The sequence below is a fragment of the Cajanus cajan genome, chromosome 8, assembly GCF_000230855.2.
Source record: "Cajanus cajan strain Asha chromosome 8, NIPB_CcT2T_4, whole genome shotgun sequence".
NCBI lineage: Eukaryota > Viridiplantae > Streptophyta > Magnoliopsida > Fabales > Fabaceae > Cajanus > Cajanus cajan.
The window spans coordinates 14,143,064-14,166,900 of NC_138524.1; the positions used below are offsets into that span (position 1 = coordinate 14,143,064).

The 23,837-nt window shown below is 31.7% G+C and overlaps 3 protein-coding genes and 2 non-coding genes across 5 annotated transcripts; all 5 read right to left on the reverse strand.

Moving 5' to 3' along the window:
- Positions 1–798: 798 nt before the first annotated feature.
- Positions 799–4,295, reverse strand: LOC109798759 (ras-related protein RABA1f). The gene is made up of 2 exons (XM_020359146.3): positions 3,783–4,295; positions 799–1,468 (listed from the first exon to the last, which is right to left on the reverse strand). The coding sequence occupies exons 1-2, from the start codon at positions 4,001–4,003 to the stop codon at positions 1,036–1,038; spliced, it is 654 nt and encodes a 217-aa protein (XP_020214735.1). The 5' UTR covers positions 4,004–4,295; the 3' UTR covers positions 799–1,035.
- A 4,369-nt stretch (positions 4,296–8,664) lies between these two features.
- On the reverse strand, positions 8,665–17,646 carry EMB2785 (elongation factor family protein). The gene is made up of 19 exons (XM_020358928.3): positions 17,276–17,646; positions 17,105–17,179; positions 16,480–16,630; positions 15,915–15,983; positions 15,641–15,813; positions 15,076–15,213; positions 13,670–13,795; positions 13,324–13,422; positions 12,993–13,113; positions 12,822–12,885; positions 12,320–12,374; positions 12,118–12,242; positions 11,420–11,493; positions 11,106–11,155; positions 10,859–10,945; positions 9,995–10,045; positions 9,837–9,920; positions 9,345–9,395; positions 8,665–9,065 (listed from the first exon to the last, which is right to left on the reverse strand). Exons 1-19 carry the CDS (start codon positions 17,582–17,584, stop codon positions 8,982–8,984), a joined length of 1,986 nt encoding a protein of 661 aa, XP_020214517.1. The 5' UTR covers positions 17,585–17,646; the 3' UTR covers positions 8,665–8,981.
- Positions 17,647–19,737: 2,091 nt separating this feature from the next.
- On the reverse strand, positions 19,738–19,810 carry TRNAR-CCU (transfer RNA arginine (anticodon CCU)). Its single transcript has one exon. It is a non-coding gene; the product is annotated as a tRNA-Arg (tRNA).
- Positions 19,811–20,476: 666 nt separating this feature from the next.
- Positions 20,477–20,549, reverse strand: TRNAR-CCU (transfer RNA arginine (anticodon CCU)). The gene has a single exon. It is a non-coding gene; the product is annotated as a tRNA-Arg (tRNA).
- A 711-nt stretch (positions 20,550–21,260) lies between these two features.
- On the reverse strand, positions 21,261–23,332 carry LOC109798456 (rac-like GTP-binding protein RAC2). The gene is made up of 7 exons (XM_020358762.3): positions 22,992–23,332; positions 22,801–22,888; positions 22,361–22,470; positions 22,194–22,257; positions 22,034–22,098; positions 21,898–21,963; positions 21,261–21,577 (listed from the first exon to the last, which is right to left on the reverse strand). The coding sequence occupies exons 1-7, from the start codon at positions 23,088–23,090 to the stop codon at positions 21,476–21,478; spliced, it is 594 nt and encodes a 197-aa protein (XP_020214351.1). The 5' UTR covers positions 23,091–23,332; the 3' UTR covers positions 21,261–21,475.
- Between the last annotated feature and the right edge of the window lie 505 nt (positions 23,333–23,837).

The window sequence follows — 23,837 nt, forward strand, 5'->3', positions numbered from 1 at the left end:
TATATTATATTAGAAAAATAAAAAATTATTATATAAAAAATGTAAAGGTCATTCAACACTTGTAAAAAATTTGTGTTATTTTCATTTCATGCTTCATGCTTCATATTCGATAAACTCTGTGAAAATGGATTTCTTGATTGCTGCCAACAGGATGAGAAAGAGTTACATGAAAGAATGAAATCAATGTGTTGATCCATATAGCTTATCTTGCTCATTCCAAGTTCTGATTGTGTGGTTCTAGAATACCCGATGTATTTTAACGTGAATTTTTTCCCCTTTACCTTAGTTTATATATTGATAAAATAAAAGGCAACGGTTAAGGACCAGTATAGCTGACAAATAGGGGTGCTTCAAGCTGTGTTATTTCTTCCAGTTCTTTCCCTGTGTGCTTGAGCTCTGTATTTATGCAATTATCCATACATACTATAGTTAGCTCCTGCATTTGCAACCAGGAATTTCCATACCAACAGAACAAGCTAAACATTACTTTTTTTTTTTTACAAGTCTTTATATATATATTTTTATAATCATGTTATTACTACGAAATATTTTAAATCTTTAGTGATAAAGGGATAACAAGCCTTTATTAGAGAACTTGATAAGACATTTTTAGTGTAATCTCTCTTCTTAATCTCATTATGACTTCAAACACAAAATCTCCTTAATGTTTCCTTTGAACTAACTATTCTTTTTTCATCAAGTTAATAATCATTATATGCCAAAATCCCTTTAAGTATTGAACAATACTTGGCATATATCAAAGAGCTTTTCTTGTTCAAAATATTAGAGAAAGAATGATGAGATTGTAACTTATGATCAATCTAATAACCAGATATCACTTTCATTCAAATACAAACAGTAAAATTTGTATATCTAAGGGCAACATGACACCATTCCTATTACAGAAAAAAAAAAATGAGAAAACAATAAACTTGGCAAGGCATGTGGGAAAAGTTACATAAAAAGGCAAGTGTAGGTATTAAAAGATGTTGAGAATTGGTTGAATCCATGCACATCTATAGATACGTTGTGAAACTATGCAGAGCAGCATCCAGCCTTCTTAACAGCTGAGACATCATCCTTGCCTCCAACATTGATGGTCTGACCCTTGGGAAGGGCTGCAGGGTCATCTCCAATCTCAAGAGTCTTCCTACTAACAACACGGTATATCTGAGTGAGCACTTCTGTGAAGGCATTGTCAACATTCAAGGACTCCAGAGCAGATGTTTCCATGAAAAATGTGTTTTCTCTCTCGGCGAACGCCTTCGCGTCGTCGGTGGACACCGCCCTCAGGTGGCGGAGGTCTGCCTTGTTCCCCACGAACATAATTACAATGTTGGCATCTGTGTGATCACGAAGCTCCTTTAACCATCTCTCCACGTTTTCAAATGTCACGTGTCTGGTAACATCATACACAAGCAATGCACCAACAGCACCTCGATAGTATGCACTTGTGATTGCACGATATCTGTGGCACATTGCCAAAATGAGATTGATATATGCAGTGTTATGAAAATATTACAGCAAGTCTTGATTACAATGTAGAGCAAAGTTAAGAATAAGATCATAGTAGAAGTGTTCTGATTAAAGAAACATCAAACCATATTGCTTCTTTTATGTTTTAGTTACTTGAAAGAATTTTGACATTTAGTCCCTTCTCAATCATGATAAGTGATAACAAAATCGTCCTTCTGTGTACAGAAAAAAGGGTTAGATTGATGTCATTTTCTATAGTTAATGGACTAAATTGACATCAACTTTGTATGATTGAGGGACTAAATTGATATTAGTTTCTATGATTAAGGGACTAAACTAATGTCAAGGTTTTTGTAGGGACCACATTGATGACACTTTTGTGACTGAAGATCTAAATTGGTATCAATTTTTTTAAAAGGACCAAAGTGATGTTACTTCTATCTTTGGGCACTAAATGGGTTATGGGTGTTCACTATACTTCAAAGTTCAAGGAGCTTGAGTCTACATCTTGTGAGATAAGGTTTGGTGGTTGTTAGATTTTATACAGCAGACACCAAAATAGCTTCTTTCCATTATCACTGTGTTGTGCATGTCATTTTCATTAGCAAATGAAACCTGACCAAAGCATCGCATTAAATCACACTTCAAAATAGAAAAAATATCCATCCTAGTCCTACAGTACACTTCACACAGAGCTACCACTCTACCTCATTAAATATTTATCAGAAATTTGAAACAATCATATTTTAGATTTGACTAGTCACTAACCAAATCTCAGCCTCATTTCATTTAAAACAAGTGTCTGACATATGAACAATATAAAGCAAGCCAAACTTGAGAAGTCATGTAGTCCTGTCATCTTCCCAGCATATTTCTGAAATGGCATATCATTAAAAAAAACTAAATTATTCTTTCCGTCCCTTCTTTTATTTTTAGATATCTTCTCAATATTTTTAAATGATTTAATTTAATTATCTAATTAAAAAAAATATTTAATATTATTTTTATCTAAATTATTATCATCGACATTAATAAAAATAAACAAAGGACAACATTAAAATAGTGAGGCCAAATTAAATATTAAAAAATAGAAAAATCAAATTAAATAATAATTTATTTAACATTTCTTTTATAAATTTAAATTTTCTTTTACCTATATTATTAATTACCATTCAATTTGATCACCATATTTTTAAAATGTTTAATTTGATCTCACTATTAATTTGGTCTTCTAATTTTTTAAAAAATGTTAAATACTGTATTTTTATCTTATTTCATTAATTCATTAATGTTGTTAACATCAATTTAGACAAAATAACAATATTAAATTTTTTTTTAAAATTAGAGAACTAATTTGTACACTCTGAAATAATGATATTAAATATTAAATCTTAAAAATAAAAAAATTAAAAATAATTTAGCAAAAAACTATCTGTTTGACTGCTCTAAAACAAACAATGGTAAAGTAAGTGATTTTAATCATGGACGAGAAAATCAATAGTTGAAATTTTAATACATACATGATGCATAATTTGTTATGCATGCACACATAATATCAATCTTTGATTTTCTCATCAAACGATATTACTTACTTAACCTTTTAAACGTTGTTCACCTTAGATCCAAGAAAGAAAATGCAGATTTTGCAAAAAAAATCGATGGATCTGGAAGCAATAGACATTGGTCACACTCATCCATCATTTCACACAAACATTTATACCCTAAACTTTGGCCCACTCTTCAATAATTCATCCACAGAACAGATATACGAATAATAAGTTGAAATCACAACACATTGAAAAACACTAAATCCATTTCATCATTTTACAAAATAATCAATCTCATCAACTGCGCAACACGCATCCCAATGCCACAAATAGCAACATTAATGGTACACTAAACTATTCAATCCCACCCCAGAAAAATGTGAACGACATTCTCCATCCCACAACAAAGCCCAATGCACAATCCCATGTTTTGCATTAAAATAAATAAATAATCCTTGGTCAAACGATAAAATCACACTGCATGCATCATTCACCAACACCACCAAATCAAATCCCAAACCAAGAAAGAAAATAAAAACAAAAACACATTAAACTTTCATCAAACCCCACAAAACATTATTCCCAATCATCAAACAACAATCCACACCGCTGTGGAAAAATTAAAGACAAAAAATGTTTCCAAAATTCAACTTTTCTATCTTTTTCTTTATTTATTTTTTTCCAAATCCGTAAAGAACAAGAATTCCAAACAAAGACGATCATAAATGAAAAAAAGAAATCTGAGAAAAAAAAAGTGACCTCTCTTGGCCTGCAGTGTCCCAAATTTGCGCCTTTACGATCTTATCATCGACGTGGATGCTGCGAGTGGCGAATTCAACGCCAATGGTGGATTTAGATTCCAAGCTGAATTCGTTTTTGGTGAATCGAGACAAGAGATTGGATTTTCCGACGCCGGAGTCACCGATCAAGACAACCTTGAACAAGTAGTCGTAATCATCGTCCGCTCTGTAGGCACCCATTTTCCCTCTTCCTTCTCTTTCGATCCAAAGATCCTAACTTTGCGCTTTTTTCTTCAATCGCTTCTCGGGAATTGAACTGGGTCGGTGCCAATGGGGGTTGCGAGTTTCAGCATTGGAATGTGACAGAAGAGAAGGATATGATGATATGGAGGGAGAAGCATTCAGAATGATATTTCTCTTTTAATGCCTTCACATCCAAAACAAACAAACTAACACAACACACAAAAACAAAGCAAATCAATGGGTTTGCTTCTTTTTACCTTTTTCACCCTCCTCCCTACATCTTCTTTTATATATATATAGAATAAATTTTCAGAGATTATAGGGTTAGAAGATCTACTCCTAACATACGCTAACATATAAAAAATGTCGATATAAACATAATATTTGTAAATATATATATATATATATATATATATATATATATATATAAAAGTTAATTATTTATACACTGTCGATGTAAAACTTTTTATATTGACAACTAATTATATCTCTTAATTGTGTCATGTTATTATAAACACATTTACTTTTAACAGTAACATTTAAGAGATAATTGGTTGCCGGTGTAAAAAAATTTTATACTGACAATTTATAGATGATTAATTCTATATATATATAAGCATAATTATATACAATTTTAGTACTAATTTTGAATGAGATTTAACAATATATTTTATATATCATTATAATATTTATCCATATTTTTTAATAATATATCATATATATTGTATATGTAAAAATAATTTTTAGTGATAATTTTTATATTACAATAAGATATATATCATTATATAAGAATTTTCATATAATAGAACGATACTACTCTCCTCTTTCCTATTCCTCCCTCACTCTCTTTTCACTTCATCCTTTGATTCTCCTGGCTCGAGTTTTTTTTGCCTTTTCTTTCTCTCAAATGTTGACAAATTTTACGACTTACGTAATCTAGGTAAAGGTTAATACATGATTTTTTTCTCAAATGCAAAGGAATTGGATGTATTTGTTTTTTTTTTTTTTGTTATTCGATTTATACTATGATTTTGTAGAAAAAAAATTTCTCTGGAGTGTGTGTGAATTGTTGTACTGCATGTTAGAGATATATAACAACGTAAAAATTTTATAGTTCAGAATTTGAGGAAAACGAAATGGGTTCTCAACGGTTTTGTTCTTTATTTCAAATGATAATATTGGGTTTGTAGTTTGCTCTTTGACATATTTGAGTTTGGTATCGGTAGTAGAAGGAAAAGATTTATTCACTCTTCAACGTAATTAAGATATTATGATTTAGATGGTGTAAAAAAAATATTATGACTATAAATCTAATAATAATCTGATATTAAGATTTCAATCTTATTATAGTATATGATTGACATTTTGAATCATTTTGTAAATATAATAAAAAGTATTTAACTTTGATTTGATTTTAGTTTCATGTTTCAATTTTAAACTTATTCATTCTAAACAAAATTATTTAGGCTAATTTAATCTTCAATTATTTTATAATGCAATTATTTATATATTGTTGAGCATGGAGGGGTTACCACAGATATACACATGTTTCCACATTGGTGAGATATTGTTCGCTTTGGGCCTAAGCCCTCACGGATTTACTTTTAGATATCACCCAAAAGGCCTCTCGACCAACATGACCTCCCTCATGAGGGCGGGACACGCCTCCTAAACCTCCATGTTATGATCTAATCCACAAACCTCCACAACATGATATACCTATCAACCATCATACTCGTCGTGGTCCCACAAAGCTCACTCACGCTCAGAGTGCTTGCACCGCCGCTCCAACCTGTCAACCATCATACCCCATCATACTCATCGTGGCCCCACAAAGGATCCACCTGTCAGCCCTCCACAACATGATATACCTATCAACCATCATACTCGTCGTGGCCCCACAAAGCTCACTCACGCTCAGAGTGCTTGCACCGCTGCTCCAACCTGTCAACCATCATACCCCATCATACTCATCGTGGCCCCACAAAGGATTCACCTGTCAGCCATCATACTCGTCGAGTCGGTCACCTGATCAGACCATCGACTCTGATACCACTTTGGGCCCAAGCCCTCACGGATTTGCTTTTGGACATCACCCAAAAGATCTCTCGACCAATGGAGACAATTATGTGTATATAAACCCATGTCCATCCTCTTGTTTGAACGATGTGGGACTTTGCTTACATCCCAACATATATATTATGACAAAAAAAAACTATAAGAAATTAAGGATTGTTAATTTAAAAAAGAAAACACTGAAATGGGTCAAGTGATTAACTTAAATGTGGAGGATCAGATTGAGCAACTTAAAAGGATTATGCAATATTGTACCCTCATTGTATATTATGTCAAAATAATGGGAATCATCTAGCAGCAACTTAAAAGCCTCTTATAGTATTTTATTAGTGTGCTTGACAAAGCATTTGATAATCTTATAGGCTCCTTTGATTATATTTAAGTTTTTTCTTTCTTTGTTTCATGCAAGTTTCAAGATCACATGAGATTTGAAATACAAATAATGGTGTAGAAGTTTCACAATGGGCATCTTTTGTGAATGGAATTCGACCTAAGATTGAAGGAAAAATAATCCGTATTTGAGGTATTTTTTGTGTTTTTATTATTATTTTAATTTTGAAGTTTGTTTGTTTTAGCATAACTTTATTCAAATATATGTTATGGTTTACCCAGTTCTAAGTACGGTTATGCTTCATCATATGTTATGATTTACAAAACTTTTTCATTATATAAATAAAATATAATTGAACATATTTTTATCGTAATTATAAATTAATAATAATATTATAAATTAAGTGAAAAATTACTCGTGCATCGCGTAGGTCACCGACGTAGTTTTTAAATTTTAAACTACTTGCATTTAATAATTGATAAAATATAGAGGTTTAGAAGTGTAATTGTGAAACATTGGAACATTTAAGATTTGCTTACTAGATATTAGAGCTGTCAAAACGGGTCAATCCGGTTCATGTGGGTCGGTTCACCTTGACCCACTTTAAAAACGAGTCAACCTAATCTGGCTCATTTTTTATTTTTTCAAAAAAAAATTGGCCTGGCCCAGCCCACCACAGGTTGGTGGGTTATACAGACCAGCCCCACCAAAAATTAAAAAGAAAATTATTAACAAAATTCAAAATTTTAAATTAATTATAAATTAACATAATAGTCATAAAATTAGCATCATTAATAGTCATAAGTCGTAATTCATCATACAAAATTAAATACAAATCATAATAAAAGTCTAAAATAAAAATTTTTAATATCTCATCATACAAAATTAACTACAAATCATACTTAAATTTTTATTAAAAAAAAATGGTAGGTTGGTGGGCTACTACCACGGGTTCAGCTCAGGTGGACCAGGTCAAAGTGGACCGGGTAATATACCTACCTACTATAAAATTTTAATTTTTTTTAGCCAACCTGACTCATTTTCAAGGTGAGCCGGGTTGACTCACGGGTCCCGGCCCACTTTGACTGCTCTACTAGATATGATTATTACAAGCCAAAATAGGCGAATATTTCGTGTATTTAGAAAACGTCCGTACCCGTGAGATATAAATAAAATAGTACCACTATACCTTTCTTCGTCGTTGGGTAGTTAGCTTAGAATTTAAATCTTAGTCTTCAATATTGATTGATCATGTTCGACTGTTCACGGTTTTCGCACCCTAGATGGAAAAAAATATCCAACTCATTCCTCAACGTCACTTTCGTTTTGTAAAATTTACTTGTTTCAAAAATAAGTTTATAGTATTTTTTAGTGGTGTACTCTAGCATGCTAGAGCAAAACTGATTTTGTTTTCATACAACCAACCATGTTAAAAAAACTTAGAACCACAATCGTGATTTTCAAACGTTTGACTATCTGCTGAATGATTCTATAGGCCAATAAACGTTCAACTACATACAAAATCTATCAGCTAAATGATCCAAATGAGGCCCAATTATAACCACACTAAGCAACTTTCATCTTATAAGTATCTACTCTCTTTTTCATGCTGATAAGTATTCTACTCTTTAATATCCAATGGTCATTTTCTATTCTATTACAGGTTTACATTTGCTCATGTTAAGAAAATTATTTTTTAACACAGTTGTTCCCTGGCTGCACACAAATGACTCACCCTATATTTGTGCGTCAACATTGGTTTAGTTTTCAGTTTTCATACTTTTTCGTAGTTTCTTTTGTTACAACCACCAAAATACATAATCATATCTCGACTAAAACCCCACGACAATTTTTCTTCAAGTACTCTCACTCTTGAAGCAACGTGAGTTTGAAATTCTAACCAAGCTCCTATAGTTAATATTGGAAGTTCATTTACATGATCAATGAATATAACACGCAGTCAGACAGTGAGATCATAAATGCTCTTCAAATTAAAAATATGAAAGGAAATGTACATTAAACATCAATACTAAATGCATCGATGCAAATGGCTCTCATGCAGAACTGGAGAAAAAGACACGTCAGCATCGACATTACTTTTGTTTTACAACAAAAGAAGGCATTGTTGACTTGGTAAAAAGTGATTTGGATAGACATCAAACCCGTGGCGTCAAGCCGACCACAACAAAGACTAGTAATTTTTTATTTATTTTTTTGGGGTACAACAATGTCAAAGTAAACCATTAACTCGTGAGCCAATAAAAATCCCTTTCAGAGTAGTTATGGTTTAATCTTTTAAACAAACGTTTGATATTACATCAATAGCAACTTGTACCATTGCCAGTTATTAATATCTCCTTAGAAAATACAAAATTGGGTTACCTTATCACTACCAAAGAATATTTCTTTCTGGGGAGCCTGTAATACAATCAATACTTTATGACAGAACCTGGCAAGAAAAAAATTGCTTGTAATGACTATAATACCATACACTGAATAAATTAATGTTTACAAAATTATAAATTCCTCATTCCTTAGGGCTTTTCCTCGTGGCGCTTTGCCCTCTCTTCATTCCTTTGGCCTTCTGCTCATGGTTTTACGCTTGTTAACATCAAGGTATTTCTTCCGTAAACGGATGGATTTTGGTGTAACCTTCACGAAAACAAAAGAAAACGTACGAGAACAATCAAGAAATATTGAGGTCAATCGAACATAACCCACATAAGTTAGTTATAAGCACTATCAATGCAGCATACGTATGTTAAAACTTAAAAGGAGGAATCAAAAAACAAAAATATAGATAAAATTTTATTGGGTTTTGGGAATGGGGTTGACGGGGACGGGGGGATGAAGCACCCTAACATCTTTTCATCAGAAGATATTAAAAAAAAAAAATTGTATTACGATAATAAATTGCATGCGAAAACTTACCTCAATAAGCTCATCCGAAGCTACATATCCTATAGCTTCTTCGAGTGTCATCTGCAAGCAAACAAACATCAGATATAAGCATTAAATATTGATATCTGATTTAACGTCAGATATAGTATTGAATATTGTAACATGTTAAGCCCAAGAACCACGCAATATTGTTGTTTTAACACTAGTTTCCAATTACATACTAAATATCTCATTCAGCCTCAAAGTGATGCAAGGTCTAAAACATAAAACTTGTTAGGTTCTCTTAAGAGATTTTGTCATAAATGCGTATTGAATATTGATAGTTTGCTATTTCACCATTTGATACCAGATTTCAAAACAATCCCATGCTTCATAAGAATCATACAACTCATTGCTGGATATCATTTGCATGAATGCATAAAAAATAAATCATGAACCCTACTTGGTTATGCAGTTATTAGAATTCTCATATTCTAAAATGAGCAAGATGCAAGAGCATAATTTTGTCAGATAAATACATACAAGGCGAGGGGGAGTCAGCTTCACATTCTCGTCTTTGGAAGCAGCACGCACATTTGTAAGTTCTTTAGACCTCACTGGATTGACCTGAAATATCAGTCTTTGTCAGCGAGTCACCAACTTTGACATAGATCTTGCATTCAAGATAGAATACTTCTTACATCAAGATCTGTATCCCGTGAATGCTCTCCAACTATCATTCCATCATACGACTGGACACCGAAAATCAGTTTAGTATTAGCACAAGCTTATATATGCAATAAAAACAAAAATGCTAGATGAACATCGTGAAGTTATTAAATTTAAGTCTTAATTCAAGGTCAATGTGCTTAGCCACAATTTAACAATAAAATACCCAAGTGTGTTTGGGAAGAAAAATCATAGCTACATTGATAGCAAAAACATATTTTACTTAAAAATCCTCTTCTCACCAACTTGAAACTCCCTAGATGAATAAAAGGACAATGCAGAAAAAATTTCAAACTAGATGGACTCAAGCAATTAAAGCAATGTAGTGAATAAATATCATATAATTCCTCATTCAGATAAATTGTAACCAAGTAAAGGCAAGAAAAACATGTGGACACAACACAATCCTTGATAAGTTGATATCAGAAATTGATCTTGAATAAACGTTTACAGTGAACTCATCAACAACCCATAGTAGGTAAAATGGTGTTAAAGAAGAGGTAACAAACTTTTTTTTTTTTTTTTTTTTGGGAACAAGGATCATTAAGAAAAGAAAATTGTAATGGAGACATTAGCAGCATATTATTAGCATGTTTGAATAACACCCAAGAATCGATTCTACCCCCAAAATCATGTTGATAACATGCAAAATAGAAGCAACTATTTGTTATTTTGCCTTCCCCATGAAAAAATAATTGATTACCATGAAGCCAATCCAAACACCATATTTTCCTTACAAAGATAAGAACTTCAGATTAAAACTTAAAAGTAGCAAGGACCCAGAAGGGAGTCATATTACATATAATACATGAAAAAGAAAGATGTGAAGTTCTAACCTCCATTCCAGGATATACAAAAAGAGTCCCTCTAGCTTCTAAGCTCATCAATGCATGAGCTGTGATTGTACCAAAACCCATTGACACCTGTTAAATTAAGCAAACAACATTGCACAATCACAATAAATAAAAGTACACTCAAGAAGCTTAATGATTAGTAGAAACACAGAAGTATATTGTGCGAGTAGTAACTCAGTGAAATTTAATTATTGTTAAGCCCTTTTAAGACAACAGTAGCCAAACATACCAGTACTCCTTTCCTGACATTGCCAAGAGGGCCTCGAAATTTTTCATATGCTGCAAAATTACAATAGAATGCATATTATAAAAAAAATAAAATAATCCAAAGACATCTGACACTAAACTAAGGTGCTTTGCAAATCAAACAAAGTGTGGAAAGTAAAATAAGCAGGCATAAAGCTCTGCTAACATTAAATAAGCAAAACCTAATGGGAGCAATTAAACAACATGATTAGCAAAGCATAGAAAACAAGTTGAAAATTGGAATCATTACATGCCAGTTGGATGAAAATATATTAATCTTAAGCCGAGAATGCATACCATGGAAAGCACGATGCATGAATCCAGTTCCACGTGTGTCACTGCTGAACACACTCCTGTACCCAACCAGGCCCCTGAACAAACAACATTAAAGAAGTTACTAAATTTCTTGCATGCTTCATAAGATCTGATTTCACAAGAACCATAATGCCAAAGTTATATCTCCATTGATTGTGATATAATATATTAATGAACTTCCATGAATGGAATTCCAGAAATTACTCAAGTAGCTCTATGGGATCCAACCACAGTACAAAAACCAGAAATCTGGATTATGAATTACTGAGATATGCTTTCTGGATTCAATCTTGCTACCAAAAGCTATTTTTGAGATATAAAACATAGAAAAATTATACTTGAGTGTTAAACTGATGTCAATAATTGAAAAGAACTTACTTAGAGATTCATTCCCTTGTTCTCTTTCCTGATCATCTAGGAGCAAGGTTATTTTAGAAAGCCATTAGGATGGCAAAAGGTTACCATCACCCTCCGAAAAGGGCAAAGGATAATAAGATTAAGAAACAAAAAACCTAAGAATGTGATTCCATTATATATATATATATATATATATATATATATATATATATATTACCTATGATAATCCAATATCAAAATTAGTACCATTTGAGTGCCAGGAGAAAATGGGAAAACAAATCAGAGATAAATTCAATAGAGAGAGAAAGATAACTAAGCTTCACCTTGATGGACAAGTCAAGGTCAATCTAGTTCTACCAACAGTTCCTGAGACAGGACCCATGTCAGTAACCTCAGCTCGTCTGTGAGACAAGGCCTCCATTACCAAACCAACGTGCTCATCATTTACCTGGAATAGATCCATTATAATGTTAGAAGTTCAAACTTTTGGAAAAGCATACTATGAATGACAAGTGGAAATATTACCTCAATAGTAACTTCTTCTACGGGCTCAAGCTTCTGACCATTTTCAGTTTTATACCTAATAAATCCATAGAAAAGTTCATTAAACCAATATATGAATAAAAGAAAATGAAAAATATATGTGAACTCGAAGAATGCATAATGTATCATTTCAAAATCAGAACCATTGAACCACCAAACAGTACACTAACAGTATAAATTTTTTTGGCCTGATCAAACATTTTAAATGGGTAGACCTTTAAACTTTCAAGATCAATTAGATAAAAAGAAAGAAAAGACATTTGAAACATAAAACAATAAAATATTTAGCCAGATAAAACATTTGAAAGAAAAGTCAGCATTAAAACAAATTATAATGCATACAAGCTTACAGAATTTACTCAATATTTACATAGCATGCAACACCCATATGTAGTGCTAGGCAAGCAAAACCAAATTGTGTCAAAACTCAAAGCTCATAATGAGACAAAATATTTGGAGCCTTATTCAGTCCATGAGAACTCACATGACTTTAGGTGGAGAGACAGATAACTCAAATCCTTCACGCCTCATATTCTCAATTAATATACCTGTTAATAAAGAATCCATAAGCAGCTGTGTAAGCATAGCAAATCATGGAGATTTTATATGCATAAAACAGTGAGGATCATGCAATTTCAAAGAAACAGGAACAAACCCAGCTGTAGCTCTCCTCTTCCCTGAACTTCAAATGATTCAGATAAGCCAGGAAGCACATTTATGGCAAGGTTAGTTTCAGCTTCAGCCATCAGTCGGTCACCAATTCTCCCCCCAGTCAACTACAAAGAATTCAATATAAGCCTATTTACTCTAAAAAGTAACCAATAATTACCCACATAAAAGAACTGTTTGGCAAAAACTAGAGAATGCAGCTTCAAAGACAACAAAAGGGTAGATCCGAGTTGGGATTTGAAAAACATACCTAAAGTTTTTCACACATGTAACTGAAGGTGGCAAAATAAAGTAAAAGTAAAACACACAACACTTACATGAGTACCATCACGACCAGCCAATGGAGAGTCATTTACACCAAAAGTCATGGAAATTGTTGGAGGGTCCAATTCAATTGTGGGCAAAGCAGACATAACCTGGGACATAAAAAGATTTACTACAATCACCAATTACATGCTAAAAAGGTCTTCAAAATACAAGAGTATTTTTCATAAAAATTAAGTACAAATAAATTTTATAAACATACAAATCAATTTATGCCAATATTATATCTATCTACAAATTGGCTTAAAAGAATTATAAAAAAAAATGTGAAGGCCACATCAAATGAATGGATGGCCATTTTCAAGAAGTTATATACATATATAAAGAAAAAATAAATACCTCCACAGTAGCCACTGTATGGCCAATTGATGGACTTGACAGGCCAGCAACTGATATTATATCACCAGCTCCAGCACAATCAATTAAAACCATGTTTGTACCTTTCTTCTTCATAAGTTTCACCACCTAAAATATGAAAAATCATATAAAATTAGAGATGCCAGTAAAAGTTCAAGATATCTTAGTCTCATGAGTGCTATTACTAATTAACAAAAGACTACACTAAGGCACTAAGCACTTCAACATTTCAGTTCATATAGCAAAAGTAGATAATTAGTACTTTCAGGAACTACTTAGCATTTCAACTACATTTTAAATATAACTAAATGATTTTAAATGAATGGTACGTGCATATCTTTAAGCATTGCCTAGCATATACTCTCTATGGTCCTTATTATAAGACACAATTTAGAAGAAAATGGTAATCCTTTTTATAAGGCATTTTACAATTTCTATAAAGTATTAATTTTATTTTCTCATCTTTTGCCCCCATTAAAGATTGTGAGTATATAGACTTCTAGTTGTTGACTAATGAGAAGAAAATTTGAAAATTAAATGTTTTCTCTCTCACCTCTTGAACTCTCCAACTGTCATTTATTAAATTTATTGGTTCTAGTGCATAAGCTTTGATATGAAATAATATTTTTGCCTCTCCCATGACAATTTAATGATAACTAAGGATAAAATTGATATATCACGATTTTGATTTATAAAATCAACTAAAATAATTTATTATATTGGCCTGTGTGATTATGATATAAGTATCTTCTAATAAGGACCGAAGGGAGTGGTATATAATCTACAAAATAGAACAACAAAAAACATATATATCTGCTCTACTTGTTTAAAACTCACACTGATCCTTTTCCATAAACAGTTGATAAAGGACATGATTGATATCTAGACATGAAAATCATTAGCCTTTTCAGAGACACTGTAAATGTAAATGTTGATGTCTTTACTGTTGATTTCCCTGCTAGTCTGGTACAATTTAACGTAAATGATGTTTGGATGGAAATATTAAACATATAAAAAGGTTAATTGCTTAACATGCACTTTACTCTAAACCAGGAATAAGGAACTATGTATGATGTAAGTGGAAATACGAGACTCCCCACTAAAGAATAAATGAAAACATTCTTCACTAACAAATATTGTTGCTATTCATATGTGCATTGTGTCAAATATTCTCATCATGGATTACATAGGCATAAACTTTTAAAATATATGCCAAAACCATGTTCTATGGATTACACAGATGGAATGGAAAATAAAAGAGTAATTATAGGGTAATTTAATAAATTACACATTAACTGAATAATTACCAAAACCATTTAACTATTGTCATCTACCAACCATAATACCAGTCTATCCACCCGCAATAGTAATTACATAGACCTACAAACCTTTCCATCTTCAATCTTTTCAGCACCAGAATCTTTATTACGTAGTCCATGAACCCTGTCACCAACACGGACAACCCCCGAGTATATGCGTCCAGTCAAAATTCGCCCAAGATAGAAATCTTTTTCCATCATTGAAACCTGAAAAGCACTATTAAGCATGGTACTTCACTGATCCCAAGTATTCATGCAAAAAAAAGGTACAATGAAAAACCAATAATTCAAGGAGGCTACAAGAGAAAGAAAATGAAACAAGAGCTTCCTAAAGCTATTATGCTTCTAACTTGTGGCCCCTAGAATTAGTTGTGACTTGTATTATTAGGCTTGAGAAATATATTTTCTAAGTAGTCAACAAGGACCATTTATAATGAACACAATAGTAAATAGAATTGAGTCATTTGAATCCTCATTAAAATTGCACTTGATAAAAGAGAAGTGCATTGGAAACAAAACAAAATGAAACATCACATCAATAAGACAACTTCCCCACCTCAAAAGGAAACTTAACATTATCAAACAAGAGACACATAAAAATAAATTCATCAAAATTTTAAAATAAAATACCAACCAGCATTTGGAAAGGCTTATCAATGCTTGCACTAGGTGATGGAACATGTCTTACAACAGTATCAAGCAACTGTGACATATTTTTGGCATCAGCAGGAGGATCCTTGGTAAACGTGGAGGATGCCCATCCTTCTTTAGCAGAAGCATAAAGAACAGGGAAGTCTAGCTGCTCCTCTATACAAACAAATAAAAAAATAAAAGATTTCAGACAACAGAATTTATGTTATAAAATAATCGAGCATAAATACAATTATCAGATTTTTCCATTTTTGTACCTGTAGCACCCAAGTTGGCAAATAGATCAAACACCAGGCTCTCAACTTCATCACATGTCTCCTCAGTAACTGTATAAAGAAATCAAAATTACAAGGACTCGGTCACAACTACAGAGGTACCCAGTAGATGCGAATGAGAAATATCTAATCATCATAAATTCTCTATTGACTTAATTTCACTTTTGGTCCCCTTACCATCATCATTTTTTGAATTTAGTCCTCCTAATTTTTTCATAAATTCGATCCCCCACACTAGTTCAATTGTGCATTGATTGTCCATCCATCAATTTAAAATCTAATATTTAACAGAAATGCAAATGTAGCATTCTACTGCACATCCACATCAACACATTCATGTAGCACTCCACTGTGATGCCAACATTTTCATTAAATATTGGATGTCAAGTAATAGATGAACCAAAATTGCACAATAACACTAGCGCATGGGGAGTCAGATTCGTGAAAAAAGTAGGACTAAATTTGAAAAATGGCTATAGTAAGAGCAGTAAAAATACAATTAAGTCAGTTTTATTTCATGTAATGGCAGAGAATCACGTATGACTACCTGAAGGTCGGTCTACTTTGTTTAAAAGAAGAATAGGGCGCAACCCAAACTTCAAGGCCTTTGCAAGAACAAATTTGGTTTGTGCAAGTGGTCCTTCACCAGCATCAACAACCAAAATCGCTCCCTCAACCATCCCAACAACACGTTCAACCTACTCATCAACCAAACACAAATGAGAACAGCAGCCACAAAGCACTACAAGTCTACAACCACTACATAGTTTCTACGAACTAATAATATTAATAGATCAATTACTTCAAAATTCACACACACAAAAAATAAAAACTAAAACTAAGGCATGACAAACTAGGAGAAAATATAAAAAGAAAAATTGAAATAAGTTTTTGGATGTGATAAACTTCTCCAGAAGCACATATAGGGAAAAAAAATAATAAGTATCCCACAAGCTAAAAGTAACTTATGCTCAAGTTAAAAGTAACTTCTATTAATTAGTTTATGCATAACATAACCTAATTTTAGCCTATAGAAGTTAATTTTAGCTTATGGAGCCAAACATGCCCTAACTTCGTTCAAATCACCACCTATTCTATATAACAATTTTTCAAATGAGAAAACACTTTCCACTTCTGCACTCAAACACGTGAGACGACGTAATCAGATTTACCTCGCCACCAAAATCAGCGTGTCCGGGAGTATCAACCATGTTCAGCTCATTCTCCTTCCACGCAATCGACGTGACCTGAAAAACGAAGCACTCGTTAGCGTCCTCACATTCGCGACGATCCGATTCGGCCGAAAACGAAGCCGAGGCGAAAAGCGAAAATAGGGCAGAAACCTTGGACGCGATGGTGATGCCGCGCTCGCGCTCGAGCGAGATGGAGTCCATGGCGCGCTCGTGGGGGATGTCGGCGCCGCACTGGCGGAGGAGGCGGTCCATGAGGGTGGTCTTGCCGTGGTCGACATGGGCGATGACGGCGACGTTGCGGAGGCGGCTGGGGTCGAGGGAGGCGGCGGGAGATGCGGCGGATGCGGCGGCGACGGGAGCGGCTGCGAAGGCGCGCGAGAGGAAGCGCGAGGGGGCGAAGGGAGGGGGGGACTTTCTGGTGGAGGACCAGAGGGAACGAAGGAGAAGAGGCGCCACCATGTTTTATTCAGCAGCACCGTGGGTTTAGCTTCTTCCCATTTCAACCATAGAGAGGGTTTTAGCAAACACCAAATTAATATAACTAAATATAATAACTCATTAATTACACAAAAATATAAATGATAATATATATAATTATCTCATATTGTCTTTTTCTTTTTATTGGTTCGTCCCTGGAGTATCCACTCCAGACAGTGGTGACTCGCTACGAGGGAGGCACCTCAAAGGGTGGGATAGCTGGCCCCAAGATTTAACGCGGCTGCATACACAAGGCAGGATTCGAACCCCTGACCTTGCTTAAGCGTGAATCAACCCTTACCATTGAACCACACGCTTGAGGTTTTTTTCTTTTTCTTTTAAGATAAAGTTGTGAAGACTTTTTTTTTTTTATATATATAAAGAAAGTCATATTTTTCAAGAGATATGTTAAGGTTATCAATTCATCTTTCATAATATGTATTTTAACTAATTTTTTTATTGTTTATATTATTATGAATTAAAGTAGTTCTGAATATATTATATTAGTCTCGAAGACACTATTAAATGAAAAAGTTATACTTACATCCTTGAAATATGTATAAAAAATACTATCAAATGAGAATATTTAATCTTATTTATTTTATTACCTTTTTTCTTCCTCTCACAAAAATTAAAAAATATCAATGTTTTATTGACATAATATATTTTGCATATTACATATATTTATTCTTTCATTATTTATACTATTTTATATAAATGTTATGTAATCATATAGTTATTTTTCACATTATGTATTTAATAGAATATTTATATTTTTTATTTGATTGTGAAATTTATATAAGTACATTTGGTTTTTTAAGACAAAATTAAGAAAATAAATTATAAGAATATTTTTGTAATGATATAGAAGACATTCTCAAATAAAAAAATTTTAAAAAAATTTCTTTCTCACCAAAAGTGGGAAAATAGTGCAAAAAAATAAAAAATGAAAGAATTAATTTTCTCACTAAAAATGATAAAATAATATGAAAAGCGATAAATAAAATAATTTTTACAAAAGGTGTAAAATTTGATACAAATATATTACATTATGTTTAATCCTTTGATATAAATAAGGACATTGTCGAAAGTATAATAATTTTACATATGTTGTATTTATAATGTTGTATGATATTTAAGACATAAAAATTATGAGTAGTGAAGTTTGTCCTCAAACTTATTTAGATTTTTATGTGATTTCTTGAAAATATTATAAGTATCTTTACATTAGTAATTTAATATTATTTATGATTGAATTAATTGAAGTAATTAACTTATCATATAATTTACGTTATTGAATTTAAAGAATTTTGTTGCAAATTCTATCGATAGAATTGATATTATTTATTTTCATAATGTTATGTGTTTATTATTTAAATCATTCAATTATAATTTGATTAAAGTTTGAATAGGAATAAGATATTTTAATAAAAATATGATCAACTTTTATTTTCTTTATTTTTTTATACAACATTTATATAAGAGAATAATTTTCCTAATTTTCAACTTTATTTATTTTTTTCTTTAAAGTTGATCTAACAATGACATAAATATATTTTTATTAAATAATTTTTTTAAAATTATTTTATCATTTTGTTATTATACATTATAATGAAGAAGTTTCACTTATATTTTTTTAAATAAAAGAAAGATAATATGGGATGGAAAAAAAAATATGACTAGTGTATTATTTTTGGGAGAAGATTAAATAATTATATTTTCATTATGTATTATTTTCTTTTTTGTGTAATTGTTTGACTACTATATATACTTATAAATAGATTAGTTATCTCCAAAAAAAATAATATATAAGTCAAATTCCCTTTCTCTCTCATATTTTCTTATTTATCTATTATTATTTTTCTTTTCATAACCATTAACAAAATTTATTAAATATTTATTAAAAACTTAAAGAATAGTTAAAATTATATAATTATAATATTTAAACAATTTCCACATTCGAAACTTAGATGATATCGATAATATTGATGACTTAAAAATGTAATTATGAAAAAATAAAATTGATGATATATGAGAGAATGTTTTCAGTTTATCTGTATAGAAAGTATAAATAATTATATAAAATGATATAAATGATTTGGCATTCTTTCAATTTGTCCAGCAAAATACAAAATCGCGCCAGGTAGGGGTCGAACCTACGACCTTCTGCTTAGGAAACAGACGCTCTATCCACTGAGCTACAAGCGCTATTTTATATAAAACAGTAGACATACGCTATTTTACTTCATTGTTTCCATCTTAGCCGAAACTAATTTTAATAAGAAAACGAGGCTTAAATATGTTTTTAATCCTTTAAATTTAAGATAAATTTATTTTTGTCCCTTAAATTTAAAATTATTATTTTTAGTCTTTTTAATTTCCAAAAGTTTTATTTTAATCCCTTAGGTCACTAATAACATATTTGAAAGTAACTAATTAATACAATTATGCAACATTAACCGAATTTAATGTGATATTTTCACTGATAAGAATACTAATAAGTAGTTTAAAACTGTTATTTTTAGTTCCTGTAATTTTCAAAAATCTTATTTTAGTTCCTTAGGTCACCAATAATATATTTGAAAGTGAATAATTAATACAGTTATGCAACATCAACCAGATTTAATGTGATATTTTCACTGATAGGGATATTAATAGGTAGATTTTATACAATAATGTTTGATAAATTTCTTAACAAAATTTGAATATAAAGACTAAAATAAGATTTTTTGAAATTACAGGACTAAGAATAATAATTTTAAATTTGAGGGACAAAAACAGAATTGCCCTAAATTTGGGGGGATGAAACATATATTTAAACTAAAAAAAATTCATAAAAACTAATTTTAATAAAAAATATTATAATATTAAAGACGCGCCAGGTAGGGGTCGAACCTACGACTTTCTGCTTAGGAAACAGACGCTCTATCCACTGAGCTACAGGCGCTTTAAACAAGAACTTTTGTCTATTAATATGTATTATAATTTAATACAAACCTTCACACTCCAACTCCTTTTGGTATTTGTTAGGCACCACCGAAATGTAAACTTTACACCCTAGCTCCAAAAAGGAACAGAAAATTCCTGCAACACCATTGGACTAAGAGACAAAATGTTTGGTTTCTCTAGTGGTTTTGATTTATGTCACAATTATCTAGGATTACGTTGTATTAGAGATCTCACAACCAGTTATAAAGTTAATAAAATATATATAATTTACTTTACAAATTAGTTTGTAGGATTTAATTATGTGAATTATGAATTAAACTTGTGACTAACCAACCTATCATCATTTTATATTAAATAATTACTCAAATCCTTGCATCACACGATTGTTTTATAATTTTTTATCTCAAATAAATCAAAACAATAATAACAGAACAATTCAGCGTGGTTTACTATAAATATATCCGAATCCAAAATCTACCATGACTTGTTTTGCAGCTGTATTTAATCACTCATAAGTACCAATAACAGGCTAGTAGATTAGGTCAGCATTTATGACATTGAGAACTTATCATTGTGATTTAGGTGGGTTCACTGAAAAGCAGAAGAACTCAACAATTTAAACATTGTGATGTGATGTATATGATTAATATTCCAAGTCTTATAGAGAATCCAAACAGAACTTAATGAGGGAGACGTGGAACTAACAGCCTAACATCAAAGTGGTAACTAATTATAATGTTCATTTTATAATATTGAATTGAGTCTACTCTCATCAAGTAGACATTGGAGAACAATATAGTATAGAGTTTCACTTTGCAGTACTTATGTTCTAAAGGATTCATGAAACAAAATATAAGAAAAAGAAAATCCTAGGAAGAAGGATCTGAATGTTACAATATGAGAATTTAACATCAACAACTTGAATTAGAGCAAAAAACAAGGCGTGTTCTTCTTCTTTCCTTTCTTCTTGAGCTTAGGTGGCTGCAAAACAACCTTGATCGCAGCATCAAACACTGCCTTTACATTCTGAAATATTAGAGCAAAAATTTATGAAATCATTGATTGATAAAAGATTAAAAACAAAGAAAATTATTGTATTACACCTATCTGAATAATTAAAAGTTAAATTCACAAGGTATTAAAGTCTAATGTCTTTGCGAATTTATGCTTCTAATTTTAAATATACAATTAATATGTTCATTATATTTTATAGCAATGTATATAACTATAAAGTAATCTTGAGTTCCTACCTTAATTTGACCGATAATTTTGCATATATTCTTTTATAACATATATTTTGCATATATTATAGTTTGGCTACATGGATCACTAAAAACAATATGAACCTGCTGAGTCTTTGAGCTACACTCTATGTACATAGCAGCACCAATTGTCTTCTTCAGCTCTTCTCCCTGTCCAACCAAAAATATATTATCCCTCCATGGCTTCAACTAGAAAATGTGTCAAATACAAATGACTTGCCTGAGAAGTAGTTATAAGTGTGGCTCCAGGATGATCAATCAAATATTGCTTGTCTTCCCTCAAATCTGTAGTGAACCAATATAAAATGACAATGTTGATAAACTAGCTTAATTTAGTGATGCCAAAATTTTAAGTAATATTAACTAGTTTTAGAAGATACCAAGTTTAGTTCCCACAAGAACAATTGGCACAATTGGAGCATAATGTCTCAGTTCAGAAATCCACTACATAAAACTAGCCAATTGTCAAATTCTGTAGGGTAAAATTTGTACTTTACACAACAAATTCTTTGTGCCTTAAGAGAGAGAGATTGGTGATTAGAAGAACCTTTTTAGATATATTTTCATAACTAGCTTTGCTGACGAGGGAAAAGGCCAATAAGAACACATCTGCTCCTCTATAACTCAATGGCCTAAGCCTGTTGTAATCTTCCTGTCCTGAATTCATGAGACTAAAATAAATGAGTAAAGTATTACATATTCTAGCTACATGAAGGATTAAGAAATGAGATTTCACAAATGGATAAAATTTATATGTAGTATCATAAGTATTGTTGGTAATATTTTTCAATCAGAATTGTTAGTGCGCATCACTTAAGTATATCTCTAACTGTGATTGGAGAACAACATCAATAATACTTATAATATTGTATTTAAGTTTTGTCTTTTTTGGATATACAACTTTAATAATCTTCACCGATATGCATTTAGTAAAATTGCCTTGAATGTACTATAGCAACCAACATGTTTATCACATGGAATGCTTACCAGCAGTGTCCCATAATCCTAGGTTAACTATGCTTCCATCAACCACAACATTTGCACTGAAATTGTCAAAAACTGTGGGAACATAATCCTTGTTTTTACAAGGAGAACAAGTGAGTTTCTAGTTGATAAAACAGATAAATTTTGCATGTTCAAAACACTAAAACATCACAATCATGCCTAGTTAGTCATACCATGGGGAATGTGTTGCTGGTGTAAGAGATGAGCATGCAAGTCTTTCCCACAGCCCCATCACCAACTGTGACACACTTGATGAATCTGGCTGTGCTCATATTCTTTCAGCTATGCTTCATTTACCATTTTCTTCTTGTGTTTCTTTCACTTGAAAATTTGGAACTAAAACTAAAGGGAAAGTGGGGACAATTTGAAATTTGAATAGAAATGAAGGGAAAGAGCATGAAGCATTTAATAAGACAAGCCCTTTGACACCAACTTTAGTATGTGCCTTTTATCTTTACCATTATTGCATTTGGCTTTCGGTTTCTTTAAGGAGAAGGCCAAAAACATTGAATCATTGATTTTGCATGATGCGTTTAGTGATGGAACTGTGCTAGTTAAGTATTACGCAAGGAAGATCAGGGTGAATAATGAACATTTAGTGAACTTTGCTTGGCTAAATTGGCAACCCAAGAACTAATGTCATAAATGATAACCAAGAGGATCAGAACCGTTAATTACGCAAGCCCAACAAGAAAAGCTGATGGTAAAAATATTGCTTTGAGTCTTATCGTCATTATTTTGTAATTTTTTTTATTGATAAATAAAAATTTGGTGGCACCCAATCAGAAATACTCTTAATTTATCCACATTAGTATAGAATTTGCTTTTCTGCATTTATTGTACATAATACTACATACTTTTATTACAAGAAAGCGACTTATGGATGATAAAGTGCATCATATTATATAACTTTGTACGGCTAGGGTTTATTTAATTGGTTTTTTACTGTACAGTGCAGCAGGGATCCGAGAATTCAAAGGCAAGAATTAGGATATAAAATTTTGATGATGATGAAAATA

Bases quoted from the DNA above. Each gene is read 5' to 3' on its own strand.
- EMB2785 (XM_020358928.3), bottom strand. From the start codon at position 17,584: ATGGTGGCGCCTCTTCTCCTTCGTTCCCTCTGGTCCTCCACCAGAAAG. The intron at 13,423-13,669 runs GTATTTATTTTT...TTTATGTCCCAG, and splicing joins ATACAGTGGCTACTGTGGAG to GTTATGTCTGCTTTGCCCAC. The intron at 12,375-12,821 runs GTGAGTTCTCAT...TGGATTTATTAG, and splicing joins GTCTCTCCACCTAAAGTCAT to GTATAAAACTGAAAATGGTC.
- LOC109798759 (XM_020359146.3), bottom strand. From the start codon at position 4,003: ATGGGTGCCTACAGAGCGGACGATGATTACGACTACTTGTTCAAGGTT. The intron at 1,469-3,782 runs GTCACTTTTTTT...AATGTGCCACAG, and splicing joins GACACTGCAGGCCAAGAGAG to ATATCGTGCAATCACAAGTG.
- LOC109798456 (XM_020358762.3), bottom strand. From the start codon at position 23,090: ATGAGCACAGCCAGATTCATCAAGTGTGTCACAGTTGGTGATGGGGCT. The intron at 22,471-22,800 runs GTAAGCATTCCA...TCATGAATTCAG, and splicing joins AGGATTATGGGACACTGCTG to GACAGGAAGATTACAACAGG. The intron at 22,099-22,193 runs GTATCTTCTAAA...GGTTCACTACAG, and splicing joins TCTTGTGGGAACTAAACTTG to ATTTGAGGGAAGACAAGCAA.